This window comes from Lissotriton helveticus, chromosome 4_1, assembly GCF_964261635.1.
Source record: "Lissotriton helveticus chromosome 4_1, aLisHel1.1, whole genome shotgun sequence".
Classification (NCBI taxonomy): Eukaryota; Metazoa; Chordata; class Amphibia; order Caudata; family Salamandridae; genus Lissotriton; species Lissotriton helveticus.
In genome coordinates, this window is record NC_136063.1 from 1256106296 (window position 1) to 1256132996 (window position 26701).

Consider the following 26701-nt stretch of genomic DNA (forward strand, 5'->3'; position numbering starts at 1 on the left):
TCTTCAGTTTTCAAAGTGAAAGTTTGGATTAGATTTTGGGCAATGAAGCTGTTCCATTTTCCACGTAAAACAGTGTAAAATCAGTTTGCTCAACATTTTTTTTATTACAATCAATCAATTAATCAGGAGTTTGTTAAAGGGCAACTACTCACCCGTAAGGGTCTCAAGGCGCTAGGGGTGGGGGGGTGCAGGTTCCATTCCATCAAGGAGGGGGTCTGTCGAAGAGCCAGGTTTTGAGGTTTCTTGCGAAGATGGGGAGCGATGTTGTCTGTCTGAGGTGGAGCGGAAGGGCGTTCCATGCTTTGGCCGCGAGGAAGGAGAAGGAGCGGCCTCCCGATCTGGTCTTTCTGGTGCGGGGACAACGGCGTAGGAGAGCTGGGCTGATCGTGGGGTCCTTTGGGGTGCGTGGAATTTGAGCCCGCTGTTCAGGTATGCTGGTCCGGTGCCGTGGAGGGCCTTGTGTGCGTGGGTGAGCATCTTAAAGGTGATTCTCGCCTCGACGGGGAGCCAGTGGAGTGTGCGCAGGTGCTGGGAGATGTGGCAGTGTTTTGGCAGGTTGAGGACCAGTCTTGCGGCGGCGTTCTGGATGTTCTGTAGCTTGCGGATGAGGTTTTTGTTTATTCCGGTGTAGAGTGCATTGCCGTCGTCGAGTCTGCTGGTGACCAGGGCGTGAGTGACTGTCTTTCGGTGTTCGAGGGGGATCCATTAGAAGGTCGTACGAAGGAGGCGGAGGGTGTGGAACAGGAAGATGAGACAGAGTTGATCTGGCGGTCCATTTTGAGCTCGGAGTCCAGGATGATTCCCAGGTTGCGTGCGTGGTCTGTGGGGGTTGGCGGGTTTCCGAGGGTAGTGGGCCACCAGGTGTCGCTCCAGGCGTCGGGGTTTGGGCCCATGATGAGTACTTCTGTTTTGTTGGTGTTTAGTTGTAGGCAGCTGTTTTTCATCCATTTGGCGACGGCTTCCATGCCTTCTCAAAAGTTGCGTCTGGCGGTGTTGGGCTCGTTCGATAGGGAGAGGATGAGCTGGGTGTCGTCTGCGTATGACACGATGTTGAGTCCGTAGGTTCTGACGATTGGGGCAAGTGGAGCCATGTAGACGTTGAAGAGCGTCGGGCTGAGGGAGGAGCCCTGGGGGACTCCACAGGTGGTAGTTGTGGGGTCTGAGAGGAAAGGGGGGAGTCTGACCCGTTGCGTCCTGCCGGAGAGGAAGGAGCAGATCCAGTCGAGGGCCTTGTCCTGGATTCCTGCGTCATAGAGTCTGCGTATTAGGGTGCGGTGGGAGACTGTGTCGAACGCCGCTGATAGGTCTAGGAGGATGAGGGCTACTGTTTCTCCTTTGTCCAGTACGGTGCGGATGTCGTCTGTTGCGGTGAGGAGGGCGGTTTCCGTACTGTGGTTTTTTCTGAAGCCGGATAGGGAGGAGTCGAGGATGTTGTGTTCTTCAATGAATGTGGCGAGTTGGCTGTTGATGGCTTTCTCGATGACTTTCGCTGGGAAAGGGAGCAGGGAGATGGGTCTGTAGTTTTTGAGGTCGGTGGGGTCCGCTGAGGGTTTCTTTAGGAGGGGGTTGACCTCGGCGTGTTTCCAGTCGTCGGGGAATGAGGCGGTCGCCAGGGAGCGGTTGATGGTGTGGCGGAGCATGGGTGCGATGGTGTCGGCGGCTCTGTTGAAGATGTGGTTGGGGAAGGGGTCCGTGGGGGCCTCTGAGTGGATTGACTTCATTGTCTTCAGTGTGTCTTCGGTGGTGAGGGCTGTCCAGTCATCAATCGCTGGTTTCCGGGTGTCGGGGGTGGTTGGTGAGGGTTCAGTGTGTTGGTTGTCTTCGTCGAAGTTGTCATAGATGCTCTTGATTTTGTGGTGGAAAAAGGTGCTGAGTTTGTCGTAGAGGTCTTGTGAGGGAGGGATGTCGGTAGACTCGCTGGTGGGTTGGGCGAACTCCTTGATGATGCTGAAGAGTTCCTTGCTGTTGTGTGCGTGGGTGGAGATTCTGTCTTTAATCGCTTTTTTCCACGTTTCTCTGATGGGTTGATGGTGGGCGTTGGTGGCGGCTCTGAAGTTGTTGTGGGCTTCTGTGGATTTGGTGTTTCTCCAGGCCTTTTCGAGGCGGCGGCATGTGCGCCTGGACTCTCGAAGTTCGGTGGTAAACCATCTGGCTTTCTTGGCACGGGTATTGTTGTTTTTCTGGAGGGGGGCTATGGTGGTTGATATTGGATTAGGGTTTCTTTGGAAAGGTATTATTGGGACAAAACAAGAGTACGATTTAAGTTAGTGCAATGATTCCACAATCCATTTGCTAATTTGTGGGTTAGTGCAAAATATTTGTATTATGGAGTAGGGAAAAACATATTTGCTGATTTCCGTTCTATAAGGCATAGCAGATTAGAGCAAATTGTTTTTGTGTTTTTAACAAGTACAACGTTTTTGTAATACAGCTCCAAATATAATGTGTCTCTTGTCATTAGAATGTGCATAATTTTCTCTCTTGAGCATCACAATATCACCTACACTGCAATAATATTATAAAAGAATATTTTTTTAATGTTTATTGTTGAATAATTATACACCATGTTCTTGATTCATATGGAACTCAACATCTTGTTTAAACCCCAGTTATTTGACTAAGGACATCACGTGTAAGTTATGTTTTCATCATGGTTACATCAAACACTCTTGCGCGAAACTTGGCTCGAGCAGAAAATATCTTGGGGCTTATTTACAATACTTGCTCCACCCGTACGCCATTTTTTCTTATGTATAAAGGCGAGCCAGACTGGCTGTAGCAGGCACTGGGCTTTTTCCTGGTGGCCTGCAACAGTGGGGGATAGTTTTCGAGAACTGGGGGGCGGTTGTGCAGCAGTGCTGCAGTATCGGTCCTCTGTAACAAAAGCAGTATGGGTGCGAAAGTGGCCAGTAGTGCTTCTCAGGAGCATGCCTCCCTTCTGGGGCCGGTCCAGCTGTATTGCCAGGGCTGGTTTGGGTTCCTGGTCTAGCCCTGGTAAAAAAGTGACGCGCCTGCGGTGCAAGGGGCTTGTAAGTAAGCCCCATTGTGTGAAATGGGAGACCAGATGTGTGACGGTGTTGTATGTGCAACTTTAGCAGTAGCGGAATGCACAGGTAAGAGCGGCGGGCGGGGCAGGGTTTGCGGTGGTGGAAGTCGACATACGACAAGATAAGTAATATTAAATAAATAAATAAAACCACTTACTTTGCCCTTGCCGTAACGCCACGTCGCGATGCGGGGAGCGCAAAGTAAGTGGTTTCATTTATTTATGTAATATTACTTATCCCGTCGTCTGTTGACATCTACCACCCCCCACCCCGACCCGCTCCCTCTGTGCCCTAAAGGTCTTACCTGTGTGAGCCAGCACTGAACTTTATCAATGTCTATTGTGACTTTAAAGGCTGGATGGTCAAACGTTGGAGCAGGCATCTTACGACTATTTTATATCCGGGTACCCGCGTCACATATAATGTTCATGCGGATGCTGTCCTCATTTAATTCTCATGAGAATTACAGGATTCCTAGGAGAAATACATGATGGAAACATATACAGTTTGGAAAAGTGTGCACTGTTTTGAAGAATCTAGTGCTGTGCATAAATTAGAGTGATAAATACTGCTCAGATTTGTTTCCCACTTCACTGATACTTCCTCTGGTGACCTCACTGGTTGAGAAGAGACTTCAAGCCACAAATTACCTGAGGATATGCCGCAATGGGGCCTTTTGCCATTATGAGCTTCTGAAGCAGACACTTGTCGGCTCATCAGACGAGGGAAGAGGAGATTCAACCATAACGTCCAGCTCAACAGCATGCAGCGCATATACTTTGTTGATGACAGCAGTCCAGCTGTGCACTTGACACTTAGGCCCAGATTTACTAAATTATCAAGCACCACAGTGCAACAGCCGTGAATGCTGCTCTGTGAAACAGGAGAGAGCAGGAAAGTGCCAAATTCATAGAAAAATAGCACTCTCCTCTCCTCTACCTAGCGCCTGTGTGGAAATGTACTGGTGTGCACCACACACACACCTTTGCACCATAGTGCAAGGGTGTCTGCGCGAGTCTAGCATAGGTTTTGCACTGTAGTGTAGCTCCTATTTTCCCAATAGGCTCTGCGCATTGGAATAGTACCTACAGCAGTAAAGGCCTAGACCAGACGTTAACTAGGTCTACTACTGTCGATACTAGACTTAATTTTTGGGTTTGCCAGCTAAGCTCAGAGTTCGCTAGAAACTTTCTCGAATGTTCAAGGAAGGATTAACTTCCCTGATTAGACAAGAAGGGATTTAGTTTCTGACAACCATAGAACATGACAACTTTGCTCTCCCCTAATCAAGAGTCAATCTCAAGAGTCGTGTGAGCACAAGGCAATTATTTTACTCAGTCAGTACGTGCATTCTTAGTCTCATCAAAATGTAGAGAAAAGGAAGAGAAGGGCGTGTTCAATAAAAGGTGTTATTTATTGATCAGTCTCTTTTCTCGTACAAGAGAAATGGATCGATATTATTGCAATACTTATAGTTAAGTAAAGTGCATACATTAGAAGCAATAGTATAAAATAATACTGTAAAAACATTGATATGGTTTCTGAGCCATATGATGTTTAAAATGATTAAAATATATTTACATACACATATACATTTGACTAAACGTACTCAACTGGTGTTTCTAAATACGCCTACCCCGTGTACCTGACCTAAGTCTAATGCGTGGGCGGGAATAGAAAGTTACAGTTTAAGTTAAGTTTGTTTTTGCCAAGTGAATAACTAAAGAATTCTCTGTGAGGGGTTATTCAGTTCTGTACCTGGAAGTTAGGATGAATGAGGAATGGTATCTCTTTCTCTGCTCTCGATATTCCAGGCTGCCTGCGAGGGCTGCCCAGAAGCGCCGGTGCTGGGTCTCTCGGCTTGAGATAGCAGCGCGTCTCTCAGCGCGTCAGGAAGGCGGGGCTGCTGCCAGCGGGGTCTGCTTCTGCTCTCGGCTTCGGCAAGGGTGGCTGCTCCGTCTTGTCACCACGCGTGTGTTTGCATAGGGCAAGGTCGGCAATATTTATACCTTAAAGGTGCCGGGATTGACGTAAGGATGGACATAGGTACGTCAATAAAGATGTCATACGACTTGCTCGTTAGCACATTCTTTACTAAAGTTCTCTGTGAAATCAAAACAATGGCCGCACGGATTATCCAGGTTGTCATAGGTTTGATTTGTTATGAGAACGTCGTATGCCTTATCAGGGGCTGGAGGAATGTCGCTTGTCTAATTAGATCTCAAGCGTTATGACCTAATCAGATAACACGTTCCTGTGCCGTAGTGTGACTGCGTCAGATAACGGTATCTGCATCATGGGGGTTTTCTTGCCTCATGGGCTGACTGTTAGTTAACTTGATAGTTAGTTTAACTAGAATAGGGTCAGGAATAGGGGGACTGATTCAGAACCTATAGAAATACACGACACCCACTCCACGCTAACTATGGTCATATCTACTAATCTATGCATAGTATAACATAGTACAACATACTATAGAGTATAGTGTATACCTTACCACCCCAAAATACATAAATGCATTTCGAAATTTTCAAATATACTGAAAAATTGCAGTCATATATATTGTATGCACTTAAGCTATGAATTAAATGCAAAAGTAAACACGCATTTTTTATGCATTATTGCTTTTTGGTATATGAGAAATACACATGAAATGGCTCTTAATATGGCTATACAGAAAGGAAGTTCGAGACCATTTCATCACATAATAAAATATTTGTGAACCTACCAGCGGGCAGCTAAAGTCTATATAAAGTATCTAAAAATAGAAATCTTAGTTCTCTAGGAATAGTTTCTTACTTTAAGCAGAAGATCAGTGTCCCAGGAAAAAATATGTAGAAAAATATTTTAAGGGGCATGCTGAAAAAATTGCTGTCCGTGAACTGGATTGTAATTGTTCATGTGACTTTATTTTTAAAGTTGAAGGCCGAATTCAGGGAACGCCGTGTGCGAGTTTACTCAAAAGTCTCTATTTCTGTTCCGGAGAGAACATCATATCATTCAGGCTTTCGAAAAAACTGTCAACAGCTTCATGGGAAAGTTCCACTAAGTCGGAAATAGGGGTAACCATGCATTCGTGCGCATGATTGTCTCCATTGACATTCTGATTCGCATTGCTGACAGAAGGTCGTACCTGTTCGATGTTGCTTTCATCTTGAACTTCACTACTCTTCAATCGTAGTGGTGAAGATTCCAGGAATGCCGTCATCAGGATTGGCAGCCTTTGAGGGCAGCACAAAGCGTGAACCTTGGTAGGAACCAACAGTGTATCTGCATCCACCGGCGCATCCGATTGTAGCGTCAGACAGGTGTCTAACACGCATTCTTCTCCGCATAGCAGACACCTTAGTACAGGTAAAACACACCTTTGCCACATTGGTCGAAATGATAGAAACCAAGTCATGTTTAGGTCTCTAAGCCGGGAGAGTCCCAGGATTTTTGATATCCGGTCCCGGTATCCAATGGCTAGGATCGTATCTTCCATTGTCGCGAGAGTTTGATCTGTGACATGGGTTGCCATAACGAAAAATAAGGACTAGGAATAGGATTCCTGCAATTCGTCCCAGGATCAGGGGAAGTCCGCCAAAAATCGAATGGACGAAATCTGGAAAAATACCCAGTATGGCTTTGAATGGTGTTAATGCCATCGAAAATACTGTCTTAAATACCTTTGAGACCCCTGTGGTATCAGAAATATTCAAGATTTCGCTCAGGATTTCCGCGAAATGTACGGGGGAATTAGTTGATAATAATGTATGTATCTCTGCAGTCGTCCTTGCGACTTGTAGATCATACGTTTCTTTTGATGACGTGAGCCTTGTAGGCGTCTGAAGAAGCACTGTTTTCATTCTGCTTAAAGTGTCTATTCGAATAGAAGTAATTTTCAAACTGGGCCATGCCCTTGCCTCCCTGTCTGGAAAGGAGCTGGGGAACAAAGAACGTCCACAGCACTTGACCTTCGCTGTTGTAGTTACTAGATAAGGAGTCCCGGGCATAAGACTGCAACATCTGCGGTCTACAATAAGAATGTAACTCCCATTATAGAGTCTTTGAAAGAATGGTTCTATTTCAGTTGCAGGTGCGCCTTGCTGGTGACATGAAAGGTTGTAAGAATTCCCTTCACAGGCTCCGTGCAAACTAATACCGTTACACAGAAGCGTGCCGCTTAGTGACATAGCACAATTGTTGCCACTAAGAAACACTTTCTGTCCTTTATTACTGACACATGCATGTGAATAGGGCAGGTTCCAAGTTGTTTTAAGGTACCCCTTTCCCAATTTCTCGTACATGCCAGCCTGTATATATTTTTGGCAGTATTGAAACCTGAAGGTTGAGATTGGAATATTTATGATTCCGTGGATTATCCATTCACTGACAGGTCGTTCTGACATTGTCATTGGTAATCTTTCTAGTTTTTCAATGCTCAAGATTGTATAATCAGCACCCTTTTGCGCCATACCGATTTGTCTATCAGTAAGGTTAAAGATTTGGAATAGTGACGTTGTGTTGATTAAACGCCAAGGCACATAGCCTGAACGCAGATTTTGTAACGTCCAGCCAAGCTGTACAATGGAACGCAATTGTGACTGACCATGTTGTAATAACAGTAAGTCTTGCGATAATATATCGATTGCTGACGACACAATGCTGTCCAATGAAAAAATTCTGGAGGACAGAGTCATTAACCCATTGTCCACTTACAGAAAGTGATTTTTCCAAATTAATACGATCAATTTCACGTATTCTCTCTGCTGTCTCAATTTGAGTAACCTTCCAGGCCTCATTGTATGCTGCATATACAGAGGCTGCTATGAAACGCTTTTGACGCTGTTTGCGTGGTCCCAGTATGAAATCACGCAAGTCAGCACCATCAGTAAGTAAAGTTAGGTGTTGCTTAATTTCAGGCAGTGTGGAAGTCTGTAGCCATTGAAGGCATAATTTGCCCACACTGTAGGTTGTTATTATCCCTGGGTGATGTCTTTGGGGATATCTAGGGTCTGGCCTGGTCATTTTGAAACCCTGTGTTTTATTCAGGAATCTATCTTGACAGTTATTTGTATCTGTGGGCCAGATCAACCATTGTTTCCAATCAGGATGTGTTCTGTTTTGGTTAAGTATATGGTTTACGTCTATCTCTTCATCTGTATCAGAGCTATTGCTAAACATTGTTGGCTTTGGAATAGACGGGTTATTTAAATCTTTGATTTTGGCTAAGCCAAGACAGGTGGTTTGTTGAACAGTGTCATTTAAAAATATCATTTGTTCTGGGATCATGCAGGCTCTAAACAAAGCTTCTAAACCCTGTACTTGCCATTCTTTTGTACCCCAAACACTTTTTAAAATCAACATTTTTGTCCCAATAATCAAATCCAAAAGTATTCATTTTTTCGAAGAATGAATCTGAATATATCAATTTTGTGTTGGTTATAATGTTTTTCATCCCTGTCTTGTTTGACAATTTAAAATAAAATGTTTCAGCATTAGTTATGTTAAAACCTGAAAAATATGAATATTTGTCATAAACGGTTCTAGAGCTCCCTTTTGGAGGTGTAGCACAATGTTCCCATTGATTATAATTTAAAACATTTCTAGGTTGTGCAGATTTATGCAAGAAATGGTTACCATAATGGTTATAGCAATACATACTATCATAATTTGTAGAACCTTGCAAATAATCATGTTTTGTAAATTTAGCAGACATTACTAAGTCAGACATCATATTGTTAATACTTTCAAAGTCCCAATCATCAGCAAATGAGTTTGGTTTTGCAAAGTCACTCAAGGAGATCTTGATTTGGTGTGGATATTTCAGGATCTCGACCGGACCATAAATTTCATAGTCAGTGTTGTCCCAGGCTACCCCACCAGATATCGGATTGGCTGTGAAGTTGGCTGAAGAAAGTTCTGAAGAAAGTTCTCTTTTCTCGACGTGCGAAGATGTGTGTGGTTTGAGGACCAAGTTGATGTTCTGACTTGCTGTGTCCATTTTAGCATATTTTCCCTCAATGAAGCGTCCCAAAGTAAATACCATGATGAGCCAAAGTATGAGGATAAATGCACCAAAACCCACCCAAAATTCAATCCATGGAGAAACCAGATATGTTTCTTTCAGTTGTTTCAAAAGTTCCTTAGCTTTGTCTTTAAAGGATTTTGATGATGGCTGTGTCTTTGATTCACTGAAGCCGTCAGAGGAATCATCGAAGTTGATGAAGTAACCAGATGCAGTTCTGTCAATTGTTCCAATTGGTTCAGGATTTTTGTTTCTTGCATTTTCACTTGGTACTTCAGTATAGATTGGTGTGTCTCTGCTAAATGTTTTTATTTGGGTTTTCAGAGGTCTGAGTTCTATTGCATTGTTGCATAGTCCTTGTTGTTCTTCTGTAGGCGTTTCGAATGTGATTAGCCTCTTTGTTAGGACCTCTGTACTGGTAGCAAACCTTGGTGTTCTGCTACTTATTGGGAGTCCACTTGGCCTACTGTTTGTTATCGGCCACATGTTGTGGTTTTACCAGGTCGATGGATACAACTCGGTTCTCCTTTTTACCAGCAAGTGGCGGTAGTACAACTGATCTTGTCCCGTTGACAGACAAGACAGGAACTGCTTTTCTGTAAGAAGGCCCAAATTCCTTCTTTACCGCGATCTTCTCCCTGACTAGATCCCCGACTTTTGGAATCCAGACAGGTCTTGCTGGGACAGGTGGTGATTCTTCAGTGGTCGTTGGCTGTTGTTTCAACTGTATGTTGCTCAGGTCTTTTCTTGTTTTGTTTAAGTCCTGCAAAATAGCCAAACGGTCTTTGACATCAAAGGTTTTTTCTATTACCACTGAAGTCTGACTATCAAGGTCAGAGATCAACATCCTAGTTCCGTACGGACTGAATCCCTTCAGAGAATTTCTTGGCAAGTTATTTAGACTACGTTGGACACTTATTAGATGTTTGACCCACCCAGCTCCCGAACCTAATATCCTTTCCATTATAGATTGCTTTCTGCCTTGGTTTTTTCTTTACACCATCCCGTACCCTCAGGAAGGAAGTGAGAAGATTCCCGCTGGGCTGTGCTCATTTGGCCATGTTTCCCCCCCAGGCTGGATTGCCTGAGTGAAAACAATGGTCGAACGTAGCATGCTCTTAGCGTATATGCCATTTAGACTCGCAATCTTGTATAATAGTCCGGACGTCAGCCGAGTGCTGGTGATCTACATTATAAGTGGAAACTAGCCTGTATATGTTAATCGCAAGCCATTCTTTTTGCTGGTAATATTATCTGCCTTGATACGACGAGGTATTAAACTGCTTCTCTCCCCACTGCGATCTCTGTTGCAGTTTGGGCAGTTTTTTACAAACATGGTGTAGTGCAGGCTCATGCCTGGCCACCAGTACCGTGATTGTAATTCTTCCAGAGAATCTTTTAATTTAAGGTGTCTGAGACCCTCGCCCATGTGTGCGTCTGCGATTAACAAGTTTCTCCTGTCCATGTTTGGATTCACTCTATCCCCCACTCCAGGGATTCGAGCAAAAGGGACGGAGTTTGCATCGATTATGTATGTATAATTGAGTGGATAGTTGATCGGTAACGCTGAGCAGTCGCCTTTTGATGACGTTTTCACCGCCAGCATTGTTTCACCGTCAATGTATTTTAATGTACGCTTTTTTCGATCTACGGGAGCCGATTTAGTGGCTGCCGCTGCGGCTGTTTCAGCCAATGAATTCCCTACAACGTGAACGCCATCACGTTGATGACTCAGTGAGTGAGTCACGTGAGTCTTTGGTAGTTCTTTTTTCAAAAGAGCTACTTGTTCCCAGAGCAGTCTCTGCTTTATTGGTGCATCTGTGTCATCTTTGTAACCGTTCTGAATCCATGTCTGCAAATCCTTGTTATATGCTTTGACGCAGTAATATGAATCTGACACTATAAGTGTCGGGAATTCGCGATCCGCATTATCTAGCGCCATTTTCAAAGCTATTATTTCAGTTTGTAGTTCTGAATTAGTTTCTACTGAGTGTGATTTTGTTAATAGAGGTCTTAGTTTACCTCCGCGCCACACTTCTTTTGTAATCTCACATGTGGGATTGTATGCATGTTCTCCCCAAACGGAGGGTTGAGCATGTCCGTCTGTATAGATTACACAGGCGTAATGTCGTAGAGGCAGAATGTCGATTGGCAGAGGATACGTCTTTTCATATTTTAGATTTTTTAATTCTTCTAGTTCTGGATCAAAGTAGTAGTATACTTTGTCCGTTGTGATTGAATTCACCCATTGTATCCATTCCGGATTCAATGTTGTTGTTGGTAAATTACACGGTGTTGTTAGTGCCTCAAAGGCTGATTCTGCTGTTCTGACTGTGATATGTCTACCGTCAGCTATGTCTTTTTCTCTAGCTATTGCGGTTTGAACTGCACGAATTATTTTTTCTGTATTACTGAATTTCTGTTCAGCTTCTGTGTACATGTGTGATTTGAATGCAATTGGTACCTTATCTCCCTCATTAGAGGTCAGGTATGTGAATCCGCATCTCCCTGGGATGACTCGGATCACAAGGTTGCGTGTGTTATCACGTGTTTCTAATTTTGTTTTAATTAGCATGTCTGTTTGTAAGGATCTCAAAATTTCTGTGTGTGTTTGAGTCCAACTGGATCTTTTAAAGTCTGGTTTAATTAGATCATAAAGGGGTTTGACCCTTTCTGCGTAATTTGCAATGTATGTTCTTCCGAAATTTAGGAAGCCTAGAATTGACTGTAGGTTTTTTAGTGTTTTAGGAGCTTGGATTACGGCACATTTTTCTAGGAAATTGTCTGCCAGGCTTTTACCTTCACTTGATAACTCATATCCTAAGAATAGGACCGTCAGATGGGCAATTCTGGACTTTTTGAAGTTGAATTTGTAACCCTCTGCAGCGAACCCAAGTATTATGGTGTTCACCCTTTTCAAGTGAGTCTCCAAGTCATCATCTGTTAAGTAAATGTCATCAACATAAGATAATGCTTCATCATCATATAGTTGTAGTAATTCTGTTACTCTCGCTGAGAATACCCCCGGGCTGTTCTTGTACCCCTGGGCTAACCGACAGAATTGTTTTTGAGTGCCATTTACTGAGAATGCAGTTAAAGATCTGCTCTCTGGTGCTATGTTTTGACAAAAGAATCCATTGGAGATGTCCAAGGTTGTTTTGTATTTTTTGCGCACTATGTTATTCATTAGTGCAGCACTGTGTGAGTTTTGCACTGCAAAGGTTTTGCAACATGTGTTAAGGTGTCGGTAATCCAAAACTAGACGGTATGAATTGTCTGGTTTGGAGACCGGAAACAAAGGATTGTTCATTTGTGAGTTGCAAGTTTCAATCACCCCCTGGTATTCTAGCTGATCTAGTATTTCATTTACTTGTTTTTTAGCTTCTTGCTTAATTGGGTACTGCCTTTGTGCAGTTGGTTGTGATTTTAACTGGATTTTGTGAGGAGGAGAATCCTCATCCCATCCTACATGATTTTTATATAAAGCAGGTGCTAAGGCCACTGCCCACTTTCTAGCAAGTGTGTATTTTTTATGAATCGGTATTTGATTCGAGAAGGCAGGCATAATTACTTCTTCGCCATGAGGGCACTCCCTGACAAACTCTGGTGGCCAGTCTTTTTCAGCTAGAAGGATGTCATAGCCCTTGGAGAGGTTATCCCAAAATAGTCCCCTTATTTTCCTAGTCTTATCTCCCTCTATACGTAATGTTATCTCGTATATCTTGTGGGGCTTGCTAACTCTGGTGTCTGCAGTTTCCACTTGAAGGTATTCATTCGTGTCCACTGTCTCCAGATGATTCATAAGGACTTTGCGAGCTATGCTCACCTCTGCTGCGCTGTCTAGCATTGTCTGAGCCCACTCTCCGTTTTTCAGTTGTGTCCTCAGTATTCTCGGCATTTTTAACTACCTTGATACTGGCTACCTTCTTTTTTGGAAATTGTAATTTCTTTTTTAGCTGAGCAGGTTCCTTGTCTTTGGACTTGGCGTGCTCTTCTGATCGTCCTCTTCTTTCCGATTTCTGCGAGGAATTCTGAAAAGATTGAGAGGGACGTGTATCAATGTCTTGATATCTATCAGGTTTTTTAATATTATCCCTATTTCTAAGGTTATATCTATTCCCAGAGGGGTCACTCTGCGGTGACCTCTGTCTTTGGTTTGGAGATTTCTCTCTTCGCCTAGGAGACCTTCCTCTGGACTGGAATTTCTTTTCTTTAGGATTGGATTGTTTGTTTCCATCCCAGTTCTTTTTTGGTGAATTATTATTATTAAAAAATAATTTTTCTGGACTTGTAGTCAGTTGCGGTTTTACTGGTATTCCACCTAGACTATCTCTGCCTAGTTCTTCATAGGATTTTTCTATGATTCTGGCAATTTCAGCTGGTTGGTCTGCTATATCTGTCTCTTTTAACCTCTGGCGGATCGCCACGTTTGCTGCTTCACCTTTTATGTTGGCTAGTAATATAGCCGAGACCTGTTTGAAGTCTTTTAGTAATTTCATACCAAGAGTTAAAGCAGGTTCTGGACCGTATTCATCTTGAATTTGTTTTAGCACATCTGGTATCACCTAAATGGATGGGACACCGTGCGTTTTTGTGTAGATGGAAGCAAAGACTGTACCCCAAGTGTCACAGTCCTCAATGTGTGGTGCGATTCCCATTGGGAGACATATAGTCAGAATCCTGTGTTTTTCCAATGGGGTGGTGTCAGGAAACACCGCCTCTATTTGGGTAATTTTCTGTGCCAACCAGAATGGTATCTGTTCCCGTTTAGCTGGAACTTTACCTAGGCAGGATTGGATGTTCTGTGGTGTAATTTTATTTGTGTTCCCCTGGTGAGGGGTCAGCTGTGGAAGTTTAATCGCTGGCTGAATTGTTGAAGTCCGCATTACATACTGAACTAATTGTCTATGAATTTTTAGTAGTTGTTTTAGCTGTATTAACAGTTCTGCTGCAGGCATTCTTTCGATGTCTGGATGCGGTGTGTATCCGGCTAAGACCGGCCACGTTGCTCCTGGTCTTCCTAAAGGACCGAGCCTTGTAATGTGATTGTTATGTTTTAGGGCGCCATCAAAACAGAGCAAATGCTCTTGGAATTTGAGTGGTACTTCCACCTCCTCGAAGGGAGTGTATGTTTCAGGAGGTTCCTCTACTTTGTAATAGTGGAAGTACTTTGTTACAGCATTTGCTGCCGGAAAATGTATCCATGAATAGTATACCTCTGTCTGCCGATATTCGTGTGCCTCAATTACGAATATGACTGTGCCACCTCTAGGTGTCAGTCCATTTTCTATAAGTTTTAAGGTTATAGATCTCCTTTTAATGACCGGGATGAGTATTATATCCCTGTCTGCAGCCTGCATGGTAGCATCAGCTGCTGCGAGTTCAGTTGCTAATCTAACTGCCTCTCTTTCATCATCACTCTCTGCCATTTTACAGACAGGATGGTATTATGTTAATTTGCAGATCAGGTTTCTTTATGGAAACAGAGATTAGATGCACAATATTTTGGAACTGTTTATCCTTCAACGTTGACTAGACCAAGAACCATACATAGGAGTTCCCTCCTGCGAGGTTTTGGAGGATATAACCTTTCACCCACTCCAGACGTCTTTGGAGTATTCGGGAAAAGGGGTCTGAGTGAGAAAGCACGACTGAGTTACTCTAAATGTCTTACGTTAGTTTTATCGCCCTTTCCAAACGCGTTGGGCGCCATGTAGTGTAGCTCCTATTTTCCCAATAGGCTCTGCGCATTGGAATAGTACCTACAGCAGTAAAGGCCTAGACCAGACGTTAACTAGGTCTACTACTGTCGATACTAGACTTAATTTTTGGGTTTGCCAGCTAAGCTCAGAGTTCGCTAGAAACTTTCTCGAATGTTCAAGGAAGGATTAACTTCCCTGATTAGACAAGAAGGGATTTAGTTTCTGACAACCATAGAACATGACAACTTTGCTCTCCCCTAATCAAGAGTCAATCTCAAGAGTCGTGTGAGCACAAGGCAATTATTTTACTCAGTCAGTACGTGCATTCTTAGTCTCATCAGAATGTAGAGAAAAGGAAGAGAAGGGCGTGTTCAATAAAAGGTGTTATTTATTGATCAGTCTCTTTTCTCGTACAAGAGAAATGGATCGATATTATTGCAATACTTATAGTTAAGTAAAGTGCATACATTAGAAGCAATAGTATAAAATAATACTGTAAAAACATTGATATGGTTTCTGAGCCATATGATGTTTAAAATGATTAAAATATATTTACATACACATATACATTTGACTAAACATACTCAACTGGTGTTTCTAAATACGCCTACCCCGTGTACCTGACCTAAGTCTAATGCGTGGGCGGGAATAGAAAGTTACAGTTTAAGTTAAGTTTGTTTTTGCCAAGTGAATAACTAAAGAATTCTCTGTGAGGGGTTATTCAGTTCTGTACCTGGAAGTTAGGATGAATGAGGAATGGTATCTCTTTCTCTGCTCTCGATATTCCAGGCTGCCTGCGAGGGCTGCCCAGAAGCGCCGGTGCTGGGTCTCTCGGCTTGAGATAGCAGCGCGTCTCTCAGCGCGTCAGGAAGGCGGGGCTGCTGCCAGCGGGGTCTGCTTCTGCTCTCGGCTTCGGCAAGGGTGGCTGCTCCGTCTTGTCACCACGCGTGTGTTTGCATAGGGCAAGGTCGGCAATATTTATACCTTAAAGGTGCCGGGATTGACGTAAGGATGGACATAGGTACGTCAATAAAGATGTCATACGACTTGCTCGTTAGCACATTCTTTACTAAAGTTCTCTGTGAAATCAAAACAATGGCCGCACGGATTATCCAGGTTGTCATAGGTTTGATTTGTTATGAGAACGTCGTATGCCTTATCAGGGGCTGGAGGAATGTCGCTTGTCTAATTAGATCTCAAGCGTTATGACCTAATCAGATAACACGTTCCTGTGCCGTAGTGTGACTGCGTCAGATAGCGGTATCTGCATCATGGGGGTTTTCTTGCCTCATGGGCTGACTGTTAGTTAACTTGATAGTTAGTTTAACCAGAATAGGGTCAGGAATAGGGGGACTGATTCAGAACCTATAGAAATACACGACAGCACAGGAAGGATACCCTTACAGTACAAAATACTATGCTTAGACTAACTTTAAACATTTTCAAACATTGCATGTGTGCTTGCTGTACAGGGCTGCACACATGCAAAGTCAGAAAAGAAAGGAGAAATAAAAGCATTTCCCTGTGACAGCGCCTGGTGGAAGTGGTCGATATTTTTTTTGAGCATAGCAAAGCAACTTTTTTTAGCAATCGGATTTTGCATCTGAACCCTTGGGTGGTCACATGGGAACGCCCCAGCACCACACCACTGTGGCGCTAAATAATGCAAAGCAGCGCTATGTGCTGCTTTGCGCCACTTTCAAGTGATTTTCCAGCGTAAAATAAATTTTGTGCTGAAAAGTAAGTCAGTAAAAAATATTTTCTGTTGAATTGGGTCACTTTTCTGACACAAACAAAATCGCGAAATCTTAGTAAATATACCCCTCAGTTTGAACACATCGTGGAATAATGCACCAAGGAAACACCCTAGAAGAACTTGTCAGCGCTTAATTTGTAAATAAATAAGCTCCAGAGCCCATAGTATTTCACACGAGGCCACTACACGTGACACCACCCACTGCCCAAACAGATCCGACAAATGTTTGTGCCATCGATGCCCACTAAATATCACATGCCGCCAATGCCACTGTTTTGCCAATTCTTTCGCACCCAATAAAGATGCCAGGTCATGCAGGCTGTGAGAATGGCCTGTACGGCCTGGTATTTTTACTTTTTTAATGTATATTCAGTTGTAGCAAATTGTTGCAATGCTGATGCGCTATACAAAAAGAGACAAAGTTAAAAACACGCATCAGTAACTAACAATTTCTGCAAGAATACATTTTTGCCACACTGCAGACTTCTAATTCTAAATAAATACAGGTGTCAGATTCCAGGTGTCACTAGAATTTTCCTCATCGTTCATTATTACATGCCCTTTATTGCAAGGAATACTTTCTCTATTGGCTTTCTTCCAAAGGTTCACTAGAGTAAGAACAAGCATTTGCAATGCAATAGGTCTCGCAATAGGAACGTTTGAGCTATTGGTATTGTAAATTACAATTTTTTTATTTATGTGTTGGTTTTGAAAATAGCGAAATTATTAGCTTTGTCAATTACAATGCCAATAGTTATAACTTTCGCAAATGTGACACCTATAGCATTTGTAATGCAATATGTGTTGTATTTCGTGACTTAGATGTATTGATATTACAAATAATGGCTTTTATTTTTTTTTTATAATTAATACTTAAATAAAAGTTATAGTAATTTATAATGGCAGTAGCTTAAACTTTTGTAAATAACTTTTGTGAAGATTATGTTCAGTGTATTTTATTGTGACGAAAATCCAAGAAGTTGTTGTTGAATGGTTGCACAGATTAATGCTGTGGTGGTGCTGAGTGATGTTGTGATAGATAGAGTGAGGGCGATAGATAGATAGATAGATAGATAGAGTGAGGGCGATAGATAGATAGATAGAGTGAGGGCGATAGATAGACAGATAGAGTGAGGGCGATTTATAGATAGATAGATAGATAGATAGATAGATAGATAGATAGATAGATAGATAGATAGAGTGATGGCGATAGATAGAGTGAGTGCGATAGATAGACAGAGTGTGGGCAATAGATAGATAGACAGATAGATAGAGTGAGGTCGATAGATAGATAGAGTGAGGGCGATAGATAGATAGATAGAGTGCGGGCGATAGATAGAGTGAGGGCGATAGATAGATAGATAGATAGGGTGAGGGCGATAGAGAGAGTGAGGGCGATAGATAGAGTGAGGGCAATAGATAGAGTGAGGGCGATAGATAGATAGAGTGAGGGCGATAAATAGAGTGAAGGTGATAGATAGAGTGAGGGCGATAGATAGATAGAGTGAGGGCAATAGATAGATAGATAGAGTGAGGGCGATAGATAGGTAGAGTGAGGGTGATAGATAGATAGAGTGAGGGCAATAGATAGAGTGAGGGCGATAGATAGATAGATAGATTGATAGAGTGAGGGGCGTAGTGGGGGTAATTATGTGGCGTGTAATTATGTGGAACTGAGTGGTATTTGGAGTGTATGTTGCGTTGAGCGCAGTGTAATTATGTAGCATATAAATATGTGGCACTGAGTGGTATTATGAGGAGTGTATGTTGCATTCAGTAGAGTGTAATTGTGTGCCATGTAATTATGTGGCACTGAGTGGTATTGTTTGGAGTGTATGTTGCATTTTAATTATGTAGCATATAATTATGTGGCTCTGAGTGGTATTGTGTGGAGTGTGTGTTGTATTCAGTAGAGTGTAATTATGTGGTGTGTAATTAGGTGGCACTGAGTGGTATTTGGAGTGTATGTTTCGTTGAGCACAGTGTAATTATGTAGCATATAATTATGTGGCACTGAGTGGTATTGTGTGGAGTGTATGTTGCATTGAGTGCAGTATAATTATGTAGCATATAATTATGAGGCTCTGAGTGGTATTGTGTGGAGTGTGTGTTGCATTGAGTAGAGTGTAATTATGTGGTGTGTAATTATGTGGCACTGAGTGGTATTTGGAGTGTATGTTGCATTGAGTGCAGTGTAATTATGTGACGTGTAATTATGTGACACTGAGTGGTATTTGGAGTAGTGGTGGAGGTGGTGGTTGTGGACATGGTGGTGGAGGTCGTGGTGGGTGTGGTGATGGATATGGTGGTGTTGGTGGTGGACATGGTGGTAGTGGACGCGGTGGTGGTGGACACGGTGGTGGTGGATGTGGTGGTGGTGGACGTGGTGGTGGTGGACATGCTGGTGGTGGATGTGGTGGTGGTGGTGGATGTGGTGGTGGTGGTGGATGTACTGGTGTTGGACATGGTGGTGGTGGTGGATGTGATGGTGATGGACGCGGTGGTGGTGGACGTGGTGTAGTGGATGTGGTGGTGGTGGACGTGGTGGTGGTGGTGGACATGGTGGTGGACGTGGTGTGGTGGACGTGGTGGTGGTGAACATGGTGGTGGTGGACATGGTGGTAGTGGATGTGGTGGTGGTGGACGTGGTGGTGGTGGACATGGTGGTAGTGGACGTGGTGGTGGTGGACGTAGTGGTGGTGGACGTGGTGGTGGTGGACGTGGTGGTGGACGTGGTGGTGGTGGATGTGGTGGTGGATGTGGTGGTAGTGGTGGTGGACATGGTGGTGGTGGTGGGTGGTGGATGTAGTGGTGGTGGATGACGTGGTGGTGGTCATGGATGTGGTGGATGTGGTGGTGGTGGATGTGGTGGTGGTGGACGTGGTGGTGGATGTGGTGGTGGAGGTGGGTGTGGTGGTCGTGGTGGACGTGGTGGTGGTGGACATGGTGGTGGTGGACGTAGTGGTGGTGGATGTAGTGGTGGTGGATCTGGTGTTGGTGGAGGTGGTGATTGTGGACGTGGTGGTGGTGGATGTGGTGGTGGATGTGGTGGTGATGGTAGTAGTAGTGGTGATAGACATGGTGGTGGAGGTGGTGGTGGAGGTGGTGATTGTGGACGTGGTGGTGGTTGACATGGTGGTGGATGTGGCAGTGGTGGTAGTGGTGGTGGACGTGGTGGTGGAGGTGGTGGATGTGGTGGTGGTGGTGGAGGTGGGTGTGGTGGATGTGGTGGTGGTGGACATGGTGGTGGTGGACGTAGTGGTGGTGGATGTGGTGGATGTGGTTGTGGTGGAGGTGGTGGTGGTGGTGGAGGTGGTGATTGTCGACGTGGTGGTGGCGGACGTGGTGGTGGTGGACGTGGTGGTGGATGTGGTGGTGGTGGACATGGTGGTGGTGGGTGGTAAACGTGGTGGTGGTGGAGGTGGGTGTGGTGGTAATCCTGCAGGAGTCTGCCCGCAGGCTGTGCAAAATTCAGCAGCGCCTCTAGGCGTTTGTTGCAATGCACGGACTTCACACAGAATTTGGCATCACAGTATAGTACACATTAAATATTTCTTAGCACATAATTAAATAAGAAGCTCAAAAGAGCTCTTTCGGCATCTCTGGCAAGTGTGAATGAACAGCACCATAAACCTCTAAGAAACGAGACCAGAACGGGTAGGAATGGGTACAGTGTCGTTTCTGTAAGACTTTCCGAAAGTGACCCTAATCAGGACAGAACTAAACCTTTCATGTCTATTTTACAACATAGCAAAAGACTGGGATCCAATGATGAAAGCGGAGGTGACACCGAAGTAGCAGGAAGCAACAATATAATTTATGGACGCATTACCTCGGCTGATTAATCGGGTGTGATCTTTGGCATGGCAGCCTTCAGGAGCAAAGCCAGAAACGGCGGGAGCGGGGAAGCGGATTTCTTTGAAGTCTGATGCCGGCTGCAAGCAAACCAGCATGAGTGAGGAGAGAGGCAAATGATGTGCGATGTGCACGCACCCGCACACATGCACTGTAGGCAATCCGCCTTTGGGTGCATTTTTGAGATCCCTTACTTAAGTCTCGCTGAGAACGCATGCGCGTTCGCTCAGCGAGACCTAAAAACTATGGGCATAAATGGGCCATTGCTAAGGTTCACCAGGATAAAGAGGACACGGATATCCTTTTTTCAAAGGGTCCACTTTGGACAAAACTGACATTCATTTCCCATCAGTTAAGTAAATACTAGAGAGTAAAAAAAGCATTTAAGCAAATTATGAGTAGCAGTAGGAGAACCTGATGGCCTTTGGAAGATCAGCATTGTCCGCACTGCTACATTTGAGGAACAGAAAAATCCAAAGTCGATTATAATTTCTTCCTGAACAGGTTTATTTTGTTGAGTCCTCATATAGCTGCCTGATAAAGGACCCACAAGCGGTACAAAAAGGGGTGGTGATGGACGGAGCATCTGAACCAATCAAACACTCACACCCAGTCAAAAGATCTGGGTTTGACCCATCACCATTCTTTAGCCCACTCTGCCACCCCCGTTCAGACATGGCTATATGCAAATCAGTCTGACCCTGTGCCTCATGGGAACAGTCCAGCCAGAACTGCCAAGCCATGCCTTCCCTGGACCGGAAACAAGCTTCCGAGGACCGGTTTCTGGCATTACAGCCATCTTCAGCCCGGCTTGCTTGAATCCAGTGGCAAAGTGAGCAAGGGACTCACGTCTGAGCATACCCTGCCACACTTATGGCGGCCAAAAGCGGTACAAAAGGGGGTGGTGATGGACGGAGCATCTGAACCAATCAAACACTCACACCCAGTCAAAAGATCTGGGTTTGACCCATCACCGTTCTTTAGCCCACTCTGCCACCCCAGGTCAGACATGGCTATATGCAAACCAGTCTGACCCTGTGCCTCATGGGAACAGTCCAGCCCAAACTGCCAAGCCATGCCTTCCCTGGACCGGAAACAAGCTTTCGAGGACCGGTTTCTGGCATTACAGCCGTCTTCAGCCCGGCTTGCTTGAATCCAGTGGCAAAGTGAGCAAGGGACTCACGTCTGAGCATACCCTGCCACACTTATGGTGGCCAAAAGCGGTACAAAAGGGGGTGGTGATGGACGGAGCATCTGAACCAATCAAACACTAACACCCAGTCAAAAGATCTGGGTTTGACACATCACTGTTCTTTAGCCCACTCTGCCACCCCAGTTCAGACATGGCTATATGCAAATCAGTCTGACCCTGTGCCTCATGGGAACAGTCCAGCCCGAACTGCCAAGCCATGCCTTCCCTGGACCGGAAACAAACTGATAAAGGACCCAGTCAAGCATTTTAAGATTGTGAGAGACCCTTATATTGTGACCCAGAACAGTTGACCAGTGATCTCTCTAATTCAATACTTGCCCTCACACCCGTCACTGTTAGCCATCACCTGTCTTATCTCACACCAGAGTGCAACGCAGCAGTGTAAATGCTGGTTAACATGTTAGTGCCACAGATAACTGCATACTACAAGTTAAGGCAGAATTTAATGTGGGCACTCTAATCTTGTTTGCTGGTTTTGTGTATTGTTTACAGTTGGCAGCCATCTTTTAATTACCATCATGGGACATCCACATATACATCTCTGTTGTAAGTTTTGGCGCTATTCTTATTGTCACTAGCCTGAGGATTGAGTATTTACATCAGGGCACTGCACCCAAATTTAGATTCCCAAACAGTTTCTGTCTACAATCTCCCTTCTTTCCATGTTCTTTCGCCCTATGTGGGATACAAGCAATATTCGTGGATACAGAGATGATTGTTATTTCAGTTTTATCAGAGACATCAGATTGTTTTTTGGAGACAGATGTGTTAAGATATAATGAGGGATATTTACAATAAAATGTCGGAGCGGGGCTTTACTCAAAAATTGGTAATACCGTGCTCTGACTTTTTTAAATGTAGTTATGCGCCGTATTTACAAACATATGGCACACCCCTGCATTTCCCTTAGTGCTGGCACTTAAAGAGCTGCCTAGCGCAGCGCAGGCCCCCTTGCGCCAAGTTGGGTGCACTGCAGGGGCAATTGTTTATGTGCAGGAAGGGACACCTTCCTGGACATAAACGATATTTAAAGGCAATTTGCTGTTTCCATGTGTGCTGCAGAATGCAGCACACATAGGAGGAGCAAAATACGAGGAGAAATTAATAATTTCTCCTTGTATCGCCATCCTAAGACCAGGTTTTACCTGGTCTTAGTTTTTGGCGCTGTCCCATCCATGTGCCTTATGGGGCAGTGTCAAAATGCAATAGGTGTTGGCAACCCCCATTGCACACGCATTTCACGCTCAGTGAAGCGTGAAGAGGGTCATTATTTACAAGGTAGCGTTAAGCCATGTTAAGTGGCTTAACGCTGCCTTGTAAATAAGGAGAAGGGTATTTCGCCCACCAGAACGTCACTAAAAGTGACGTTCTGGAGGAAATATCCCCTTGAAATATGATATGACCCAATGTTTTTTTTTTAGCGAGATCGTTTTTGATTTGTGCCTGAGGCACTGTTTTCGCAAGTGGGAGAAAAAAGATTATGGTAAAAGTCCTCGATTTTAAGATCTGTTGCCTAGCAGCAAAAGCAGGAAACCTTGTAATAATGTTTTGGAAGAAAACCGCGGTGGGGGGCAGCTACTCAGTATTTTGCACAAGAATATCAAAAGGTGCCACTTACTTGCAGATTGTTGTTGACCCTTTGAGCGCCACATCTATTAATTCTTCGATTACACTTGGAAAAACAATCAAAGAAGTTGCAGTCTTCATCCCCCGTGCAGTTCTGGTCCAAGATTTCACGCATCTTGGGTTCAAAAAACGCCATGTCCATGTCAATGGCCACAACCTGCAACAGAAATGGTAACATTATTTTTGGGTGAATTGAGGTCAGAAGCAATGACAGTGGTGTAATCTTTATGCAAGTTTCTTATGCATGCACTTTGGTAAAAACAAAAAAACAACAACGACAACAGATTTGAATGCTAAAATCAATTGTGAAATTTGTAAGTGGTACAAAATCAAGATCCTTCTCCCCCACCCTGCTATCCCTATTCTGCTGTGGCCAGAAGTGGTCTTCTCTTGTCCTACACTTTCTGTCCCTTCTTCTGGTCAGAGAAAGTGGTCTCCCCTGTCTATATAAACAAATGAGGAACTAACTTGGTAGTAAAACAAAGGAAAATAAATGCTAAATCACAATAATTTTTCACAGCAGAAAATGTAATAGCAGTGACTCAGTCATATGCTCTAAGCATTGTTTCAGTAAAAGGTGTAAAGACAGAGAGGGTGGTCTTGCATTTTTAACACTGGGTGATGTAACCTTTTACTTCTATGTTGAAGATATTAGAAAAAATGCAGGCAGGTTGTTTCCCGAAGTTCCTTTCAACTGTTGCCTTGTTTAAATGAATCTATGAATTGAGATGATGAACTCCCTCTCGAGATTTTGCTGCTATTGTTCCAGCCACAGTTACGCCATTATGGCAATGCCTTTCTCTTTGAAGTTTGAAAAAGGCGCAGGAGAATATAGTTGAATATGGCGACACTGAGGGGCATATTTACAATAAAGTGGCGAATATGGTTCATCCCTGCGTTTCTCCTGTTTAAGACCAGGTTTTCCCTGGTCTTAATTCTGGCGCTGCCTCCTATTTAGGCCTCCCTTGTAAATAGGAGGCAGCGTCAAAATCAATGGGTGTTACGGTTGGCGTTTCCCTCCCCTTTCATGCTAAATACAGTATGAAAGGGGGCCTTATTTACAATGCAGCGTTAAGCTATGTTAAGTGGCTTAATACTGCCTTGTAAATAATCAAGATCCATATCGACATCACAACTTCAATGAAAGTGATGTTGTGGTGGTGTCAGGGGCTTTTAAATATGCCCCTGAAGCTCTTAAGAGCTCACTAGACCTCGGCAAGCACCCTGCCAGCCCACCAGGTCTGCATCTCTTTGGCACCATATTGAGATATTCCCACTTGTGAATATCTCTGGGATGGCAATACCTCCGCCTGTGCAGATGGACTTGAATTCTGAGTGAGCCGCCATGATTTTGTCCTGCTCACCATTTATGTAGCACCTCCCCAACCACTTTAATAAGTGCATCTGTGAATGGGACATTAATAGAAATAAAGAAAAGGGAATGGACCACACATTTACTGTTACAAACTAACAATAGACACATATCACCTGATGATCTTCTAAAAACAACTTTTAATGTATTTCTCTTGGCATGAACTATAGTTTAGATGTGATTGTCATCAGAGGAGGCTGGCACAGATAGGTGGTGGGAGGTCGGAGGGCTGGGTGGAAGAGGGGGTAAAGAAGAAAAAAACGTACTTATTCATGCGCACTTAGGGAGTTAAAAACACTGCTTGGTTCCACCTCATGCCTCATTAATCCACGACCCGACACTTCCGGCCTCTTTTGCAGATTCTCTTCCTCCTTCTTCCCCATAATGTGTTTTTCTGTCTCTTGCACGGGCTCAAAGTTTATTGAGGGAAATTAAGTGCCAGCCCCCACAAATTAATGGTGGTGTGCCCCACCTGCAAACACCGGCCCAGATTAAGCACTAAATATCTTCATCTGCAGGCCTATATTTTGACTGTGATGTTGTGGTAGAACACACCACTGAAAGCTGAGCTTGTTGAATACCAAGGGTGTCTAGTCTTGATTCCACATCATGCCTCTTCTAGTTCTGAGAGGAAAGGTATGGTGTGTCCTGCAAGGAACAGCAAACCACCATTCCTGTTTGCATTCCCAAACAAGAAACAAATATTTTTTAAAGCAGCCCGTTTTCCTTGAAGAAAGTGATGCTACTTTAAAAACAATCTTTTTTCCCGTCTGAACCTTTGCCTCTCGCCCGGGGTTGTACAGCTTGCCCCCCAAAGGAGAAGTTGTCCAACAAGGACAGCTTCCCCTTTGCGAATCTGTTAGCACCTCCTTTGAACTAGTTTGAGGCAGTTAACCTCTGATACATACCACTGTGAACCAGGACCGGACTGAGACCAGCAACCAGCCCTGGCAGGTTGCTTCTCCACCGGCCCTGGTAACGGGAGGGGAGGGGGTTGTTACCCGCAAAGCACTGCTACCACTTTTCTTACAGAAGGCCGATTTTGCAGCACTGCTACAAAACCGGCACTCTCTAAGAAAAGCACCCCCCTGCGGCGACAAAACCGGCCCCCACCCCTCCAGCCCACCGGGGAAATGCCCGGTGCCCGCAAATGTCAGTCCGGCCCTGCTGTGAACTACAGTTAAGAGGGGACCCCCCCTTTTATACCCCTTATTAATTGCGATTAGGAATGGATCTGTCAAACTATTTTCCAAGTCAGAAATGTTAAGATGGGGTTAGTGCATAGTAAAAAGCCATTTTGCACAACTCATAATTTTGTGAATGGCAGGGTTTGTGACTGCTAAAACGCTTTGTACGTCTGGTGCACGATCCCTAAAAATGAGTGCCAGTTCCCACCAGTACAAATCAAGCATTTTGTTTTCACCGCACTCCATGATTGAAACTGAATAAAACTGATTCATCAAAGCTGAAATGCTACCTCAGTGAGGCGCTGCAAATATTTCATCAGATGAGCTGAATTAAAAAGCATAAATCACAAATACTGATGCAAAGAACATTAAAAAACAGACATTTGTACAGTGAGCTCCCTGCTTGTCTTGAGCATCATCAACAATAACATTAAAACAAGGTTTAAGAACACAATTCACTTCTTTTCCAAAAGTGTATTTTTTTTCATAGCAGATTGTATTAAATTTCACAAGTTGACATTCCAAAATAAGAGTATAGTACATTTTAAACTCTGTTTTAATGTAAAACAGGCTTGTACTTTAGTCAAAGATACTATTATGATTCGTAAACCACATGGCATGTTGTATCTTAAAGCCTCTGATCAATGCAAGGGTTAGGGCCTTTTTTAGAGTTTGGTGGATTAGGGCCACCCCCAAAAAGTAGCGTATGTCCTGTCTGCTGCACTTGGAGTGTCACCAACATCAGTGCACTCATATTATGGCGGGTGGGACATCTGCCACTTTTGGTGGATTTCCTGCACCGATTTAATTAAAAATAAGCCCCATTGTTGTTTTAGGTCAAGCATTTCGAGACCTCTTGTATATACTTTAGCATATAATGATATGTGCATGTACTTTGTGGGCTCTGGAGAGCAGCCCTAGGACTTGTCTGCT

General features: G+C 44.0%; 1 protein-coding gene across 1 annotated transcript in view; it reads right to left on the reverse strand.

The window, feature by feature from the left end:
* DIPK1C (divergent protein kinase domain 1C) overlaps positions 1 to 26701 on the reverse strand; it is a 402368-nt gene that overhangs the window by 16605 nt on the left and 359062 nt on the right. The window contains exon 3 of the mRNA XM_078687817.1: positions 23202 to 23366. Within this exon, the coding sequence (XP_078543943.1) occupies positions 23202 to 23366 (165 nt within the window). The remainder of the gene's footprint in view (positions 1 to 23201; positions 23367 to 26701) is intronic.